The sequence below is a fragment of the Macaca mulatta genome, chromosome 10, assembly GCF_049350105.2.
Source record: "Macaca mulatta isolate MMU2019108-1 chromosome 10, T2T-MMU8v2.0, whole genome shotgun sequence".
NCBI classification, from domain to species: Eukaryota; Metazoa; Chordata; class Mammalia; order Primates; family Cercopithecidae; genus Macaca; species Macaca mulatta.
This window is the reverse complement of record NC_133415.1, coordinates 86,520,810-86,539,704: the sequence shown is the minus strand read 5'-3', so window position 1 is coordinate 86,539,704 and position 18,895 is coordinate 86,520,810. Positions and strand designations below refer to the sequence as shown.

At 48.1% G+C, this 18,895-nt stretch overlaps 1 protein-coding gene, 1 long non-coding RNA gene and 1 pseudogene across 17 annotated transcripts in view; 2 read left to right on the top strand and 1 right to left on the bottom strand.

The window, feature by feature from the left end:
• Positions 1–18,895, bottom strand: part of ZNF341 (zinc finger protein 341) — a 62,713-nt gene that overhangs the window by 25,599 nt on the left and 18,219 nt on the right. For 6 of the 16 annotated variants that reach the window (XR_013399789.1, XM_028828325.2, XM_077951523.1 and 3 more), the window contains 5 exons: positions 15,827–16,078; positions 11,848–12,043; positions 10,392–10,482; positions 7,852–8,045; positions 2,882–3,072 (listed from right to left, as the gene is read on the bottom strand). Coding sequence is in view for 15 of the 16 variants with exons in the window: in XM_028828325.2 (XP_028684158.2) it covers positions 2,882–3,072; positions 7,852–8,045; positions 10,392–10,482; positions 11,848–12,043; positions 15,827–16,078 (924 nt within the window). In the remaining variant the exon portion in view is untranslated. Of the gene's footprint in view, positions 1–1,511; positions 1,605–2,881; positions 3,073–7,851; positions 8,046–10,391; positions 10,483–11,847; positions 12,044–15,826; positions 16,079–18,895 lie in introns of all 16 variants that reach the window. The other 10 variants (XM_028828326.2, XM_077951525.1, XM_077951518.1 and 7 more) reach the window with 6 other exon arrangements.
• LOC144332077 (uncharacterized) lies at positions 163–14,112 on the top strand. Its single transcript, XR_013399828.1, has 3 exons — positions 163–277; positions 11,689–12,532; positions 13,819–14,112. It is a non-coding gene; the product is annotated as an uncharacterized LOC144332077 (long non-coding RNA).
• On the top strand, positions 16,562–17,087 carry LOC107000427 (large ribosomal subunit protein eL31 pseudogene; annotated as a pseudogene).

The following is an 18,895-nucleotide window of genomic DNA, read 5'->3' as shown; positions in this document are numbered from 1 at the left end:
TTCATTCATTCATTTTTGAGACAGAGTCTCACCCTGTCACCCAGGCTGGAGTGCAGTAGCGCAATCTTGGCTCACTGCAACCTCCACTTCCCAGGTTCAAGCAATTCTCTTGCCTCAGCCTCCCCAGTAGCTGGGATTACAGGCACGCACCACCATGCCCAGCTAATTTTTGTATTTGTAGTAGAGACGGGGTTTCACCATGTTGGCCAGGCTGGTCTCGAACTCCTGACCTCAAGTGATCCACCCGCCTTGGCCTCCCAAAGTGGTGGGACTACAGGTGTGAGCCACTGGGCCCAGCCCCTGGTTTTACTTTGATTAGAGCGTTCCCTCCTCTCAGCCAGTCATGATGTCCCTACTACCCTTCCCTCAGGTTCTGTGTGGCATGGGTATATTTAGAAAAATTATTCAAGACCTGGATATACAGTGAAAAGATGATAGTGTACCCTTTCAATGTCATACTGGAATAGCGGCTCTCAAACTGATGCGGGCCTCAGAATTACAGGTTGCTGAAGGCTGCACTCCCGCCGCCCCCGCCATTCCCACCACCCCCGCCACCCTGAGAAATCTGACTCAGCGGGACTGAATACGTGCATCACTAACGAGGAATCCTCAGGGGATGCTGGCGCTGCCACCCGGGAAGCTTACTTTGAGAACTGCTGTCTAAGGAGCCCATCTATAGCCTGCCCACAGTCATCTCACTCTACGGGATGTGGCTACTTCTGACTACTTCCCATTGATTAGGACTCTACAGTTAAATGTTAATTTGTTAATTTGTAAAAAACTGATCCAATGTCATTGATTTGTGTCAGGTAAAGAAGATAACCCCAAAGGTCACAGGTTTTGTTGTCTTGCAGGACATTAACCAGATTTGTATGTAATTTGGCAATCTGACTTCAGTATCTCTTTTTTTCATTGACAGTTATTAGGCATAGCTATCCGTGTCTCACGGCCTCTGTTGAACAGGCTTTGTCTTCCTTCGGGTTCCCTCGCTAATGAGTTAAGTAAAATTCTGACTCACTTTTGGGTCTCATTTGTATGAGAAGTATGTTTTTAACAACTTGAAAATTATACTTTGATAAATAGCACATAAGTCCTGGTTGCCTACACAATATCATGCACTCCTTCTACTTAACAACGTGAACCCTGATTTGCTCAGGATAGCAACATACCTAGTTAAAACACTCGATCCAGGCCGGGCGCAGTGGCTCATGCCTGTAATCCTAACACATTGGGAGGCCAAGGCAGGCAGATCAATTGAGCCCAGGAGTTCGAGACCAGCCTGGCCAACATGGTGAAACCCCATCTCTACTGAAAGCACAAAAATTAGCCAGGTGTAGTGGTGCATGCATGTAATCCCAGCTACTCGAGAGGCTGAGGCAGGAGAATCCCTTGAACCCGGGAGGTGGCGACTGCAGTGAGCTGAGATCAAGCCACTGCACTCCAGCCTGGGTGACAGAGTGAGATCCTGTCTAAAAAAAACAAAAACACGGGCTGGGCGCGGTGGCTCATACCTGTAATCGCAACACACTATGAAGCCGAGGCAGGTGGATCACTTGAGGTAAGGAGTTCAGGACCAGCCTGGCCAACGTGGTGAAACCCCATCTCTACTAAAAATACAAAAATTAGCTGGGTGTGGTGGGGAGGCACCTGTAATCCCAGCTACTTGGGAAGCTGAGGCAGGAGAATCGCTTGAATGCAGGAGGTGGAGGTTGCAGTGAGCCGAGATCGTGCCATTGCACTACAGCCTGGGTGACCAGAGTGAGACTCCGTCTCAGAAAAAAGAAAAAAAAAAAAAAAAAAACCACTTGATTCTGGTTCCCTTGCATCTAGTGTCAGCCATGTGACTCCTTCCTAACCAATGATATACAATCAGTAGTCTTTGAGGACAGCATCACTTCCAGAACACAAAGGCAAAAGCTTCCCAGGAGAAATCCCCTCTGCTTTCTGTGTTTGTCTTGACTGGAATACACATGTGATGGATGGAGACATAGCAGCCATCCTGCAACCTTGGGGATGAAGTCCATAAGCTAAGAATGGCAGATCAGACAGCTGAGTCTACGGTGATATAGAGTCTGCTCTATATAAGCCCAACACTGCCTACTTAGGGACTTCTTCTTTGAATTTATTTGATGTGAGAGAAATAAAACCCTATGAAGCCAGTTTTCTATCATTTGTAGCATAATAATGCATTCTTAAATGATAGAGCACATGTACTGGGTTTGACCAAAAAGAGATCTACAAAGTGCTTCTAGGAAAAGCTTTCTTGCTGCTATAAAAGATACAGAAGAGATAACCCCTTTTGGTTCATAGATAACAGTGGGTCTGGATTGGTGCCCAGAAAGAGTGACCACCGGCCAGATGCAGCAGCTCATGCCTATAATCCTAGCACTTTGGAAGGCCAAGCAGGCAGATCACTTGAGGTCAGGAGTTCAAGACCAGCCTGGCCAACACGGAGGTGGAGGTTGCAGTGAGCTGAGATCACACCACCGCACTACAGCCTGGGCGGAAGAGTAAAACCATCTCAAAAAAAAAAAAAAGTGATCACCATCCCAGGACAGGAGGACAAGGTGAGCCATCAGGAGAGGTCAAGGCCATACCCTGAGATGGCAGAGACCAGAGCTGGAAAGACACAGGGTCCTTACGCTGGGTGGAGTCAGCTGTCTCAGTTCTGGAGGTGAGTCAAAGTTTTCTGTGATTTGCCCCAAGGGTAACCTTACTTAACTCCATCAATCCCCTGCTCGGAATCTAACTGGGGGGGATAGAGCCGTGGAAGGTCTGACTCACTGGTTCCTACCCCTTCCTAGGCAGCATTCAAGACCCTAGCACCAGTGAAAGGTGGGGACTGGTGTCCTATGGGCCCCTGCTGCCACCACCCACCTACCTGCTCGTTCTTATGCTGGGTCATGTGAGACTTGAGCTGGAAGTAGGTGCTGAATTTGCTGGGGCAGAATTGGCACAGGTAGGAGCTGTCGATGAGGACCACCTGCTTGGGCTCCGGCTTGTCCCCCTCTTCCTCACCGGCTATGGCCAAGGCCTGGGGCTGTGGTGCACCCGGCAGGGGCTGGCCCAACCCTATGGAGAAAGCCAGGGAAGTCAGGACAAGGAGCCAGCCCATTCAGGAAGGACGCACAGAACCCCTACCCTGTGTTCCTCTGTGTTCACCCAGCACCTGCTACCCGCTTTGGGTCGGACTCTGTGCTTAAGGTGCTGCACTCACACTCAGCCGGTGTGCACTGATACGGCCAACCCCAGGCTCAAATACAGAAATGCTTCCTTTCTGAGTGCGAAACAGCTGCTGCCTCAGGCCTCCCCTCTCTGGCCTTCCCCTCAGACATTGCAGACCTCTCCATGGTTGTTAAAAATTCTGAACACCATCCTAGTTGTACTCATAATGCCTCCCCAGTCCCTTCTAATTGTAATCATCTGTCCGGGTGTGATGGCTCACACGTGTAATCCCAGCACTTTGGGAGGTCAAGGCGGATAGATCACTTGAGGTCAGAAGTTCGAGATCAGCCTGCCCAACATGGCGAAAGCCCGTCTCTACGAACAATACAAAAATTAGCCAGGCGTGGTGGAGGGTGCCTGTAATCCCAGCTACATGGGAGGCTGAGGCAGGAGAATTGCTCGAACCTGGGAGGCAGAAGTTGCAGTGAGCAGAGATTGTGCCACTGTACTCCAGCCTGGGTGACAGAGTGTGATTCTGTCTCAAAGAATAATAATAATAATTGTAATTATCAGCCGGGTGCAGTGGCTCACGCCTGTAATCCCAACACTTTGGGAGGCCAAGGCAGGTGGATCACCTGAGTTCAGGAGTTTGAGACCAACCTGGCCAACATGGTGAAATCCCATCTCTACTAAAAATACAAAAAAAGTAGCTGGGCGTGGTGGCGCACACCTGTAATCCCAGCTACTTGTGAGGCTGAGGCAGGAGAATTGCTTGAACTTGGGAGGCAGAGGTTGTAGTGAACCAAGATTGCGCTATTGCACTCCAGCCTCAGCCATAAGAATAGACTCCATTTTGCCGGGCGCGGTGGCTCAAGCCTGTAATCCCAGCACTTTGGGAGGCCGAGACGGGCGGATCACGAGGTCAGGAGATCGAGACCATCCTGGGTAACACAGTGAAACCCCGTCTCTACTAAAAATACAAAAACTTAGCCGGGCGAGGTGGCAGGCGCCTGTAGTCCCAGCTACTCGGGAGGCTGAGGCAGGAGAATGGCGTGAACCCGGGAGGCGGAGCTTGCAGTGAGCTGAGATCCGGCCACTGCACTCCAGCCTGGGTGACAGAGCGAGACTCCATCTCAAAAAAAAAAAAAAAAAAAAAAAGAATAGACTCCATTTCAAACAAACAAACAAACAAAATTGTAATCATCTGTTTCATCATCCTTCCCTCACTACACTGTTCCTCACTTCCCTTGATATCAGGGACCTCTGGCCTCATCCCTGCAGGTCCAGTGGCCGGGCACATAGTAGGCCTCTATAAATGTTTGCTAAATAGTTAAACCTTTGATGCTAGGCACTAAAGGAGCTTCAAAAGAAATGGAAGAAATGATTTATTCTATAGGGCCGTGTGGTGGCTCATTCCTATAATCCCAGCACTTTAGGAGGCCAAGGAAGGAGGATCCCTTGAACCCAGGAGTTCAAGACCAGCCTAGGCAACATAATGAGACCCAATCTCTACAAAAAATAAACAAAATTAGCTGGGCATGGTTGCATGTGCCGGTGGTCCCACCTACCCAGGAAGCTCAGGTGGGAGGATCACTTGAGCCCAGGAGGTTGAGGTTGCAGGGAGCCACCACCGTGCCACTGGTCTCCAGCCTGGGTGACAGAGCAAGATCTTGTCTCGAAAGAAAATTTTTTTAAAGAAAAAAAAAAAGGAGTTCACAAGAACTCAGAGGGCACACAGTAGGGCTAGTTCCAACAGGAAGCCTGAAAGAAGGTCAGATAAAAGTGGCTACACATTGTTTTCCCAGCAAAACACTCCCTTCATTACCTAGCACATGGCTGGCATTGCTCACCCTTGGGGCTACATGGGAATGGCTTAGACTCTGGCCTTACACTGTCCAATAAAGTGGTCCTGAGCCACACGTGGCTACTGAGAACTTGAAATGTGGCGCCAGGCATGATGGTTCACACTTATAATTCCGGCACTTTGGGAGGCTGAGGTGAGAGGATCACTTGAGCCCAGGAGTTTGAGACCAGGCTAGGCAACAAAGCAAGACCCTGTCTCTACAAAAAAAAATTTTTTTTAACAATTAGCCAGGCACAGTGGTGCACCCCTGTCCCAGCTACTTAGGAGGCTGAGGAGAGAGGATCACTTGAGTTCAGGAGTTCGAGGCTACAATGAGTTATGATTGCACCACTGCACTCCAGTCTGGGGTGACAGAATGAGACCCTAACTGGAAAAAAAAAAAAAAACAGAAAGAAATGTATCCAGTCCATATCCAAATGTGCTATACATGTATTTACCTGCTGGATTTCAAAAATTTAGTAAAAAAAAGAATATAAAGTATATTTAATCTTTATATTATATGTTAAAATAATAATGTTAATATATTAGGTTAAATACCAGGAGATGGAGGTTGCATTGAGCTGAGATCATGCCACTGCACTCCAGCCTGGGCAACAGAGCAAGAATCCATCTCAAAAAAATATATATATATGTATATATACACACACACACACACATATATATATTTAAATATATATAAATATATATGGTTATATATTATATATGGTTAAATATATATGGTTAAATAAGATATATAATTAAAATTAATTTGATCTTTTAAAAAATTGTTTTTAATGTAGCTACTAGAAAATTTTATTTCATTTATTTAAGATTATTTTTGCCACTAAAGACAGAACTTATAAATTTTTTTTTAAAATAGAGATGGGGTTTTACCATATTGCCCAGGCTGATCTTGAACTCCTGAGCTCAAAAGATCCTCTCACTTCAACTTCCCAAACTGCTGGGATTACAGGCGTGAGCCACCATGCCCAGCTGAACATTTTAAATTATGTATGTTGTTCATATTCTATTTCTGTTGGGCAGCAATGCTCTAAACCTAGTCAAGTTCTCAGTCTTCATGAAAGAAAGAAACTCAACCAATATCAGGGGTAGGAACATTAGCTCAGGGACAAATGATGAGAATCTCACATGTATAAAGAGCTTTGGAGACCAACTAACCATGGAGGTCAAACAGCTTTCAACTTCTGATCAACTACACTGACTGCCTGGAGCAACACATAGAAAACAAATTCCGAGCAGGGATGGTGAGGGAAGGCAAGGGTTGAAAAACTACCTGTTGGCCAGGCATGGTGGCTCATGTCTGTAATCCCAGCACTTTGGGAGGCCAAGGTGGGAGGATCACTTGAGGTCAGGAGTTCGAGACCAGCCTGGCCAACATGGTGAAGCCCTGTCTCTACTAAAAATACAAAATTAGCCAGCTGTGGTAACGGATGCCTGTAATCCCAGCTACTCGTGAGGCTAAGGCAGGAGGATCACTTGAGCCTGGCAGGCAGAGGTTGCAGTGAGCTGAGATAGCACCACTACACTCCAGCCTAGGTGGCAGAGACGCTGTCTCAAAAAAAGAAAAAAGAAAAACTACCTGTTGGTACAATGTCTAGTATTTGGGTGATGGGTACACTAGAAGCCCAGCCACCATTATACATCTAATACCCATGTAACAAACAAGCACATGTACCCCCTAAACCTAAAATTTTAAAAATAAACATAACTAAACATAGAAAAGGTAATGCAGTGTGCTATGATTTTACAAGGGCAACAATGCTACTAGATGACAGACATTTCCAGCCCCATTATTATAATCTTATGGGACCACTGTCACATATGCCATCTGTTACTCATGGAAACATCCTTACATAGCATGTGACTGTATTACTATGGTGGTTGTCAAATCGTTATTTTCTAATTTAATCATTATTTCTACTTTTATCAGTTCACATTTTACTATAAGAAAGGGCTTTCTTTAAATGTGGCACATACATACCACAGAATACTATGCAGCCATAAAAAAAAATGAGTTCATGTCTTTTGCAGGGACATGGATGAAGCAGCTGGAAACCATCATTCTCAGCAAGTTAACACAGGAACAGAAAACCAAACACCATATGTGCTCACTCACAGGTGGGAGTTGAACGATGAGAACATATGGACACAGGGAGGGGAACATCACACACGGGGGCCTGTCGGGGGGTGGGGGACAAGGGGAGGGAGAGCATTAGGACAAATATCTAATGCATGTGGGGCCTAAAACCCAGATGACGGGTTGATAGGTGCAGCAAACCACCATGGCACACGTATACCTATGTAACCAACCTGCACGTTCTGCACATGTATCTCAAAACTTAAAGCACAAGTTAAAAAAAAAGGCCTTTCTTTTATCCCCTATTTATTTATTCATTCATTTTAACAGTATGGGCTCATAAATTTTTATTTTATAGTAGTCTCCCCTTATTTGCAGTTTTGCTTTCCATGATTTCAATTACCCTAACTCAACCATGGTCTGAAAATATTAAATGGAAAATACCAGAAATAAACAATTCATAAGTTAAAAAAAAAAAAAAGATTCTGAGGTGAGATCCAGGCTCAACAAAAAATGGGTAGGTGATTGAATAGTGATATCTGCCATGGGTACAGTATTAGAGTAATGCCACACATGTTGTATGTTTGTCATCCTTCCTTTCATCTTATGCCACATTTTATAGATAAAGGTAGATTGAAGCCTAGAGAGGTCATGGGGGTTGCCCAAGGTCACACAGCTTGCAAAAAAATCTGTGAAGCAGCAGAAGAGAGGTGTGGGGAGCACGGAGTTCCCTACTTCCACCCACCTGTGTTTTCCTCGTCCTCCTGCCTGCTGGGGTTCAGGGCCATGACCTGTACGGTCACAGAGTTTCGAGACACGGTGCCACCACTGTGTCCCGGAGGCCACACCTTGTGGGTCTGCATGTGTTTCTTAACATTAGACTTCTGGGCAAAGGCACGGCCACACGCAATGCACTGGAAGGGCTTCTCACCGGTGTGGCTGTGGAAGACAAGCTTGTCAGTGCCCTCCTGCAGGAACGGGGATGAGGCCTCAGCCCAGGAGCTCACAGCCACCAGGAGGGCCCAGAAAGAATATCCAGATGCCGCTGGCCACCATTCTGACACCACAGGGACAAGCCCCCTCACTGAGGCAGGCAGACCAGAGATGGAAAGACCCTGGGTTCTGGGTCACATTACTGAGCTGCTCATCAACAAACCCTGGAGCCGCCCTCCTCTGGCCATCTCATACTGTGAGAGAACATTTCCTAATTGTTCAGGCCCATTTAAATGAGGACTCCTGGCCTGGCACAGTAGTTCACACCTGTAATCCCAGCACTTTGGGAGGCTGAGGCAGGTGGATCACTTGAGGTCAGGAGTTTGAGACCAGCCTGGGCAACATGATGAAACCCTGTTTCTACAAAAAATACAAAAATTAGCTAGGTGTGGTGGTGCAAGCCTGTGGTCTCAGCTACTCAGAAGGCTGAGGTAGGAGGATAGCTTGAGCCTGGGAGGTTGAGGCTGCAATGAGCCGAGATTGCACCATTGCATTCCAGCCTGGGCAACAGAGCAAGGCCCTGTCTCAAAAAAGAGAAAAAAAATTAAATTCATTAAAATAAAACAAAACACAAAATTCAGTTTCTCAGTCTCACTATCCACATTCCAAGTGCTCAACAGCCATGTATTGTCAGTAGCTACCATATTGGACAGTGCCAATTTGAGCATTTCTTCTTTTTTTTTTTTTTTTTGAGACAGAGTCTCACTCTGTCACCCAGGCTGGAGTGCACTGGCGTGATCTCGGCTCACTGCAACCTCCGCCTCCTTGGTTCAAGGGATTCTCCTGTCTCAGCCTCTGGAGTAGCTGGGTCTACAAGCACCTGCCACCATGCCCAGCTAATTTTTTATTTTTAGTAGAGACAGGGTTTCACCATGTTGGCCAGGCTGGTCTCAAACCCCTGACCTCGAGTGATCCACCCACCTCAAGATTCCCAAAGTGCTGGGATTACAGGTGAGCCACCGTGCCTGGCCCAATTTGAGCATTTCTATAGCTACAGAGAGTTCTATTGGACAGTGACAGCACTCGTGTAGACCAGTTCTCAACTGAGGCCAGTTTTGCCCTCCAGGGGACATCTGCCATTTTTGATTGTCACAGCTGTAGCTGCAGTACTACTAGCATCTAATAGTTAGAGGCCAGGGATGCTCCTAAACATTCCAAGATGTGCAGGTCAGCTCCCTACAGGAAAGAATGATATGATCCAAGACCCAAAATGTCAGTAGTGCCAAGACTGAAAAACCCTTGTCTAGACAGAAGCTGTTGCCGGCCATGGCTGGAATCTGAGGTTTGTTCTCTCTCTGTTTCTCTCTCTCTCCCTCTCTCTCTCTCCCCTTCTGTTATAAGAGATGAGCATGTATACCAAAGGTGTTAAAGACCAAATTATACCAAACTGAGGTTTTCTCTATGACTCCCTAAGGACTGAAATTGCAAAGGGAATAACTTTCCCACTACATCTTTCAGAACTTTTCAACCCCATATTCATGAACCACCAAAAACCATCTCATCGGCCGGGCGTGGTGGCTCACTCCTGTAGTTCCAGCACTTTGAGAGGCCGAGGCAGGCAGATCACCTGAGGTTGGGAGTTCGAGACCAGGCTGACCAACATGGAGAAACCCCCATCTCTACTAAAAATACAAAATTAGCCGGGCGTGGTGGCGCATGCCTGTAATCCCAGCTACTTGGGAGGCTAAGGCAGGGGTATCACATGAACCCAGGAGTCGGAGGTTGCAGTGAGCCGAGATCGCACCTTGCACTCCGGCCTGGGCAACAAGAGCAGCACTCAGTCTCAAAAAGAAAAAAAAAAAACCATCTCATGTACCAGTGCATCTCACTGTGTAAGAAACGCTGAACAAGCCCACCCTCCCCTTCCACAGATGGAAAAACCAAGGTCCAGAAGGGATCCCCGCATGGTTAGTCTGGAGTGAGCACAGAGTCCACAGAGTCCTATTTGCAAAGTACAGTAGCCCTGGCAGGCCAGTCTGTTCTGCAGAGGGGAGACCTGAGACAGCCCTAACACATCTGGGAAGCCCCTCTGGGTTCAGTGCTTTTCTTCCCCTACACGGCCCATCCCTGACCTTCCCAGTCTCTATGGGCAGGCCCCACAGCTTTCACAGGTCCCTCCCACAGCTCCTGAGATAGAAGAGGAAAACCACTCAACCTGGACTACAGCCTGAACATGCAAGTGCAGCCTGGGTCACCCTACAGGCTAGGGGCTGAGAAGGGAGTCTCGCTTCCAGCGCAGATGGTCCCAGCCACACCTGCCCAGGAGCCACCTGCCTCACCGCGCATGTGTACCTTCGGATGTGCTGCTGCAGGTCAAAGTTTTTGGTGAATGACTTGTCACAGTATGAGCACTTGAGTTTCTGAGCCTTTGGCTTCCCTGCAGCTGAAAGACAAGTGGAAGGAGGGGACAATGAGGCTGGGGGTGCAGCCCAGGGCGCCAAGAGTAGCCTCTGGCTACTGTACCTGAGCCGGACAATGCATATCCCAGGGAAGTCTACGCCCATGCACAGGCCAGGGAGGAGACATGGGAGAGCTTCACAGGGCCTGGGGAGGAAAGCCTAGGATATGTTCCAGCTGGGAAAGCAAGACAAAACCTTCAAAGGCTCCCCTCTGCCCTACAATCAAATCCGCCCTCTTTGCCATGGCCCACAGCACTCTGCATCCCCTCACTCCTGACAACCTCATCATTCTGTCCATCCAGCTGCAGTGAACTCCCAGCTAATCTTGCTAACCTTAAAAGACCTCAAGCATGTTCCTGCCTCCGGGCCTTTGCACCTGCTGTTCCCCCTTGCCTGGAATGCTTGCCCCACAGATACCCACAAGGCTGCTTCCTTCTCCTCCCCACATGAATAGTTAGAAGCATTTTCCAGCCTCTCCCTAGTTGTTCTCAATCGTAAGACCCATTAACCTCCTTTCTGGAGCAACCCAGAAATATTTACTTATTTATTCCCTGTCTCTTCCATTAAACTGAAAGCAGAAGGAATCACAGACCAAGAGACTAGATTCCAGTGCCTGACACAGGGCCTGGCACAAAGATGCTCAGTACATCATTGCGGAAGGAAGGAAGGGAAGGAGTAGTTGACTGGAAAGCTGCTGAAAAATTCTCAATTTCTATCCTCTCCATCTGCTGCCTGCTCTGACACCACCTCCCACCCCATACTTACCACCTGCATTAGGATGGCAGATACTACTGCTTGCCTAATAGCCACTCTCTCCTTCACTCCTCACAAATCCCATAATAGGAGTATCAATGTCCCCAGCCAAAAGAGACACTTCCCAGCTTCTCTTGCAGCTAGGTATGGCCACGTGACTAAGTTTTCAGAAATGAGATATAAGCAAAAATATCAAACAGAACTTCTAGAAGCTGGGAGAAGCCCCTTTTATCCTTCCCTTTCCCTTCTTCTTACTGCCTGGAATATTAAAGTGATGACCGGAGCTCCAGCAGCTATCTTAGACAACGAGGCACCAGGATAACTGATACCATGTTTGGAGGTGGTGGAAACAGAAAGACAGAAGAAATGAGGGTGCCTGGTGCCCATGCAGTCACATGATCCCCAGATTGTCTGGCTTCTGGCCTTGACTTATACAGGAGAGAAACAAAATTCTATCATTTTGAAGTCATTGCTGTTTTGAATTTTCTATTACATGCAACCAAAGTTGAACTACCATAAAAGGGAAGACCAGAACCAAGCAGCTTGTGGATTGGCCAATGCTGAGGAAAGATGCCCATGGCAGGCTGGGGGCCCACCTTCCGGGAGTCCCCTGGCACCTTTAGCCCGTCGGGTCTTCAGCGTTGGTGGAGAGTCAAAGGTGGCCACCGTGCCCCCGGTGGCGCTGGTCATGGGGGCAGCGGGGTTTGGTCCTTTGGGTTTGAATCCCTGTTTGCCAGGGCTGTACACTGCGGGGGTGGGGTATACTGGAGCCTCCACACACTGATTTGGCACCTAGAAGGACAACACAGTCAAAGAAAAAGCCCTGCCAGGGGAGGGGAAGAGCTCCCAGCCAGGCACACTCTCCCTGCCTCCCTGGCTGACCTCAGCCACTCTCCCCTACATCACCATCACAGCCCCTCCACCTGGCCCGGTCACCCAAGTCACTCCCAAGCCCCCTTAGAACTTCATGAAGCCAGGAGGCCAGAACAGCTATGGAGCCAGGCTGCCTGGGTTCAAATCTTGACTCTTCCACTTAGCACCTAGGTGACCTTAGGCATCTTTTTAATTTCTCTGTCTCAGTTTCCACATCTGTAAAATGGGACTCATCATAGTACCCCTCTCACGCGGTTACTGTGAAGATTAAATGAAGCAACACATAAAGGGCTTAGAACAGTGACTGGCACAGAGTGAGCATGCAATACACATTAGCTGTTATTATTGCCATGCCTATTCTTATCAGTGGTACTTTCCTAGCATAAGAGAACTAGGTGGCTGGGCACAGTGGCTCACACCTGTAATCCCAGCACTTTGGGAGACCAAGGTGGGCAGATCACCTGAGGTCAGGAGTTTGAGACCAGCCTGGCCCACATGGTGAGACCCCGTCTCTACCAAAAATACAAAAATTAGCCAGGTATGGTGTTGTGTGCCTGTAATCCCAGCTACTCAGGAGGCTAAGGCAGGAGAATCGCTTGAGCCTGGGAGGCAGAGGTTGCAGTGGGCCAAGATCGCGCCACTGCACTCCAGCCTGGGCAATGGAGTGAGACTCTGTCTCAAAAAAAAAAAGAGAACCAGGAAGTCAGAGGGGTCTGTGCTCCCCCAGCTGCTCCAATTCCTGACTGACACTACCCAATGCCAAAGTAGCAGGCTTCCCTTCACTGAGAACTGAAACCACAAGAAATTACCAAATGAATTCTGAGGCATTCAGATTTAGTTAACACTAAGCTTACATCCCCATACTGTGACATTGTAAAGAATTCATTTATTCAGCCTTTTTTTTTTTTTTTTTTTTTTTGCTTGCTCTGTTGCCCAGGCTGGAATACAATGATGTGATCTCAGCTCACTGCAGCCTTGACCTCCAGGCTCAAGCAACCCTCCCGCCTCACCCCACTAAATAGCTGGGATAACAGGCACACACCACCACACCCAGCTAATTTTTGTGTATTTTGTAGAGACGAGATTTCACCATGTTGCCCAAGCTAGTCTCAAACTCCTGAGCTTAAGTGATCCACCGACCTCGGGCTCCCAAAGTGCAGGGATTACAGGTGTGAGCCACTGTGCCTGGCCTATTCATCATTCATTGGTCTTCCTGAGGTGTCCTATCCAAGATTTCTGGTCAGGTACGATGACTCATGCCTGCAATTCCAGCACTTGGGGAGGCCAAGGAAGGAGGATCGCTTGAGCACAAGAGCTTGAGACTAGCCTGGGCAACATAGGGAGAGCTGATCTCCACAAAACATTTAAAAAATTAGATGGGCATGGTGGCGCATGCCTGTAGTCCCAGTTACTCAGGAGGCTGAGATGGGAGAATCACCTGAGCCTGGGAGATCAAGACTGTGGTAAGCCGTGATGGCGCCACTGCATTCCAGCCTGGGTGACAGAGCAAGACTCTGCCTCAAAAAAAAAAAAAAAAAAAAAAAAAAAAGAATTCAACTCAGCAAAATACCCAAAGTTGAAAAAATATTTCAGACAAATACAAAGAAATAGAAAGCTACAGTTGGAATAATAAAATCAGACAAAGCTGAAAAAAGGGTAAAAAAATAATAATAACAATTATAAAATCTGGCCAGGTGTGGTGGCTCATGCCTGTAATCCCAGCACTCTGGGAGGCTGAGGTGAGAGGATCACTTGAGGCCAGGAGATGGAGACCAACCTGGGCTAAAGTGAGACCCCCATCTCTAATTTAAAAAAAAAAAAAACCTTCTGTAGAAATACCTTGCCTGGTTTCTATTTTCCTGACCAAACCCTGACCAATACAGCACTCAAATATTTGTTGGGCCAGGTGCGGTGGCTCATACCTGTAATCCCAACACTTTGGGAGGCCGAGGCAGGCAGATCACCTGAGGCCAGGAGTTCGAGACCAGCCTGGTCATCATGGCGAAACCCATTTCTACTAAAAATACAAAAAAATTTAGCTGGGTGTGGTAGCTCACGCCTGTAATACCAGCTACTTGAGAGGTTGAGGTACGAGAATCACTTGAATCTGAGTGGTGGAGGCTTCAGTGAGCCAAGATCGCACCACTGCACTCCATCCTGGGCGACAGAGTGAGACTCTGTCTCAAATAAATAAATAAATACTTGTCACGTGAATAAATTCAGCCATCACTCAAGGCATTACTGAGTAATTAATGTGACTGCCACTGGCATAGGCTCTTACTATCCTCAACAGCTCTTCAGGGAGAGTTCCCATTTTAGAGGAGTGCAAACTGCGGTCAGACAGTCCAGTGTAAGGTATCTACTCTAGGAGTGCTCTGCTAGGTGCTAAGGATGCAAAGTCTAGTAAGACTCAGGCCCTGCCCTCAAATATCACCCTCATCTATATGGAAAATCAATAGCAGCAGCTCCCGCTGTGCTGGTCCTCTCTGGGCTGGTCCCCTCTGACTACCACAAGCCACCAGCATTATCTCAGCATCCCGCTAACTTAACTTTTTCTCAACGCAATAAATTCCCTAGAGAAGCTTGCTCTATTCTCCCAGGAGAGGGCAAATCCCCTTGCAGCCCCTCAGAACATCACATGAATGCCTTGTGGTGGGATCTTCCCACTGGTCTGGGCTCTCTTTATACAGAGACTACCTGACAGGGGATGTCCGTGGCTGGATTCTATGGTGAGTCTGAGTTAGTGTGATTTCTAGTGCAGTGAGTTGTTTCTGTCATAACCATACCTTCCAGCACTGGTGTCTTGGAAGGTTCTGTGAACTCAGTGCATTTCGAGTAGACGGCCTGTAGCTTAGAGTTCATCATCAGGGAATTACTATGGTACATTGATTGTATTACAGACCCAGTTCTTCACCCCTCCCCATACCCATGCCTTTGCAGTGTGACTTTGCAGCTCTTCCCATCAAGAGGTGGTATCTATTTCCCTACCTGCACTATCTAAGCTGGCCTTGTGATCTGCTTTGGCCAGTAGAAGTGATTCTGTGTTACTTACAAGCCTAAACCTCAAAAGGCCCTGGGCATTTCTGCCTGCATTTTTGTACTTCCACCATGGCCATGAGAACCTAGTGGAGGCTGAGTCACGCAGAACAGAGCTGAGTCACACCACTTGTCCCAGCCCAGGCTATCCTAGAGCAGCTGACAGCCAGCCAACCTTCAGACATGAGTGAGCCCAGCCAAGACCCACAGTTGTCTAGCTGACCACTGCAAACACGTGAACAATAAACACTTTTGCTATATGCCACTGATGCCTGATGGATATTTCTTACCCAGCAATAGCTAACTGATACACCTAGCTTATTAAAAACTGTAAGAGACACTTAGACAGATAATTTTTTTGAATCTTTTTTCATTTTTTGCCCAAAACGGTACGCATTCTCTGACTGTTCTGAGCATTACCTACAGACAGCTTATATTTCTGCTACAACCTGCACTCCATTCCACCTTCTCATGGCTTGCATCTTACATCTGTGGGTGTGATGCTTTGATTAAAGTCCTTCTCCCCCGTGATGTGGCCGGGACTGGATCTGGTTTTCATGGTATCCCCGGCACAGTGCCTGGCACACAGCCGGTGCTCAGGATGGGTCCAGGTTGGCCATGATGTCCATGACCAGTGTCCTCTTCCACCCTGCCCCCTCTGCTCACCTCCAGGGGTGGGTAGGGCTGCATCCCCAGCGCCTGGATCTCCACCGTTCCACTCCCAGCCAGGGGCGCAGCAGCACTGTACACCTCCACCACACCGTTCCCACCAGGGTTGGGACGCCCGGGGGGGCCCAGGCTCTGGGGTGGAGGTGGCTGGGGCTGAGGTGGTGGCGGTGGGGGCAGTGGTGGAGGAGGTGGAGGAGGGGGTGGAGGCTGAGTGAGGTAGCTGGGCACGGAATGCATGTTCAGGCTGCTCTGAAATCAGAAAAGAAAAAGTGTTACAGCCTCTTGATACTAGTTGTCTTATTTATTGGGGAGGAAGGACATTTGCTTTAGCCAGCCAGGTGGAAAGAACAGCTACTCACCAGGCAGCTCAGGGGAGGGGCTAAGAGAGGATGGGGAAACAAAGTCATGGGAGAATTCGAAGGAAGCCTCAGCTTGGTGCTGCTATCCCTTTTCCCTATGAAAGTTGGCAAAAATGACCTCACTGATACACAAAAGAGTTAATATAGCAGCCTAATGTTGCTATCTTAAGAAGGGCTTCCCGCCGGGCACGGTGGCTCAAGCCTGTAATCCCAGCACTTTGGGAGGCCGAGACGGGCGGATCACGAGGTCAGGAGATCGGGACCATCCTGGCTAACACGGTGAAACCCCGTCTCTACTAAAAATACAAAAAAATAGCTGGGCGAGGTGGCGGGCGCCTGTAGTCCCAGCTACTCCGGAGGCTGAGGCAGGAGAATGGCGTAAACCCGGGAGGCGGAACTTGCAGTGAGCTGAGATCCGGCCACTGCACTCCAGCCCGGGCGACAGAGCAAGACTCCGTCTCAAAAAAAAAAAAAAAAAAAAAAAAAAGAAGGGCTTCCCTTTCCAACTTGGAGCTGGCAGAACGGCTCCCACAAAGAAGGGTGGCGAGAAGAAAAAAGGCCATTCTGCCATCAACGAGGTGGTGACCCAAGAATATACCAAAAACATTGACAAGCGCATCCATGGAGTGGGCTTCAAGAAGCGTGCCCCTCAGGGACTCAAAGAGATTCGGAAATTTGCCATAAAGGAGATGGGAACTCCAGATGTGCGCATTGATACCAGGCTCAACAAAGCTGTCTGGGCCAAAGGAATAAGGAACGTCCGATACCGGATCCGTGCGCGGTTGTCCAGAAAACGTAATGAGGATGAAGATTCGCCAAATAAGCTCTATACTTTGGTTACCTATGTACCTGTTACCACTTTCAAAAATCTACAGACAGTCAAAGTGGAAGAGAACTAATCGCTGATCGTCAAATACCTCAAATAAAGTGATAAAATTGCAAAAAATAAAAATAAAAAAGGGCTTGCTTGCAGCACTAGCTCATGACTGGGACCTGAGAACCAGGCTTGTGGGACGCCTCCTTTGTTGACAAGGCTTGTTTTGCCACCTGGGGCACTGTTCTATGGTACCAGCTTACATAGAGTGTTTAGACAAAATATGTGATTCATGGCGAACACTTCCTTCTCTTCTGGGAGTCCGGAATTTTGGTCATGGTGGCTGGTCACCTACATGACCAATCCCTAACAGAAACCCTGGCCTTGGGCCTGGCGCAGTGGCTAACGCCTGTAATTTCAGCACTTTGGGAGGCCGAGGCAGGTGGAGTCCAGGAATTCGAGACCAGCCTGGGCAACATGGCGAAACCCCATCTCTACTAAAAACACAAAAACATTAGCCAGGCATAGTGGTGCACACCTGTAGTCCCAGCTACTTGGGAGGCTGTGGGAGAATCACCTGAGCCCAGGGAGGTGGAGGTTGCAGTGAGCTGAAATCGCACCACTGCACTCCAGCCAGGGCAGTTGAAGTGAGACCCTGTCTCAGAAAAAAGAAAAAAAAAAAAACCCTGGCTTTGGAGTCTTAAGTGTGTTTCCCTGTGTAGCAACCCAGCACACATGTTTCTAGACTTCACTGCTGCAGGAAGAAGTGTGCTCTGTGCAACCTCTCCCCTCCTCCCAAGACAAAGAACTCTGGATTCCTCCAGATTCCAAAGTGTCTTTCTCCCTTGCTGATCTTGCTGTGTATTCCTTTGCTGTAATAAACCACAGCCATGAGTACAACCACCTCTGAGTCCCGTGAGTCTTTCGAGAGAATCATGAATGTGTGGGTAGTCGTGAAACGCAGCCAGTAACTTCTAGAAATTTATGCTACAAAAAAAAACCAAGCAGGTGGGCAAAGACTTCTGTACATGGATGGTGACTCCAGCCATTTTTATAACAGCAAAAAACAACAATGACCTATATGTCTATACATAGAAACTTGGCTAAACAGAAGATGTCCTATCCATATGGTGGAATCCTTTGCAGTTGTTAAAATGATGGTACTGCTGGGTGCAGTGGCTCATACCTGTAATCCCAGCACTTTGGGAGGCAGAGGGAGGAGGATCGCTTGAGCCCAGGAGTTCAAGACCAGCCTGGCAACATAGTGAGACTCTGTCTCTAAAAAAAAAATTTTTTTTAGGCCAGGCACGGTGCGGTGGCTCACACCTGTAATCCCAGCACTTTGGGAGGCCAAGGCAGGCAGATCACTTGAGGTCATGAGTTTGAGACCAGCCTGACCAACACAGTGAAACCCCATCTCTACTAAAAATACAAAAATCAGCTGGGTGTGGTGGCGCATACCTGTAATCCCAACTACTCAGGAGGCTGAGGTAGGAGAATCACTTGAACCTGGGAGGCAGAAGTTGCAGGGAGCCAAGATCACACCACTGCACTCCAGTCTGGGCAACAGAGCAAGACTCTGTCTCAAAAAAAAAAAAGAAAAAAAAAAAGAACAAAAACAAAACTCAGGCTGGGGCAGTGGCTCACGTCTGTAATCCCAGCACTTCGGGAGACCAAGGTGGGAGGATCACTTGAGGTCAGGAGTTTGAGACCAGCCTGGCCAACATAGTGAAACCCCAACTCTACTAAAAATACAAAAATTGGTTGGGCACAGTGGCTCAGCTCATGCTTGTAATCCCAGCATTTTGGGAGGCCGAGGTAGGGAGGTCCCCTGAGGTCGGGAGTTCGTGACCAGCTGGACAACATGGAGAAAACCTGTCTCTACTAAAAATA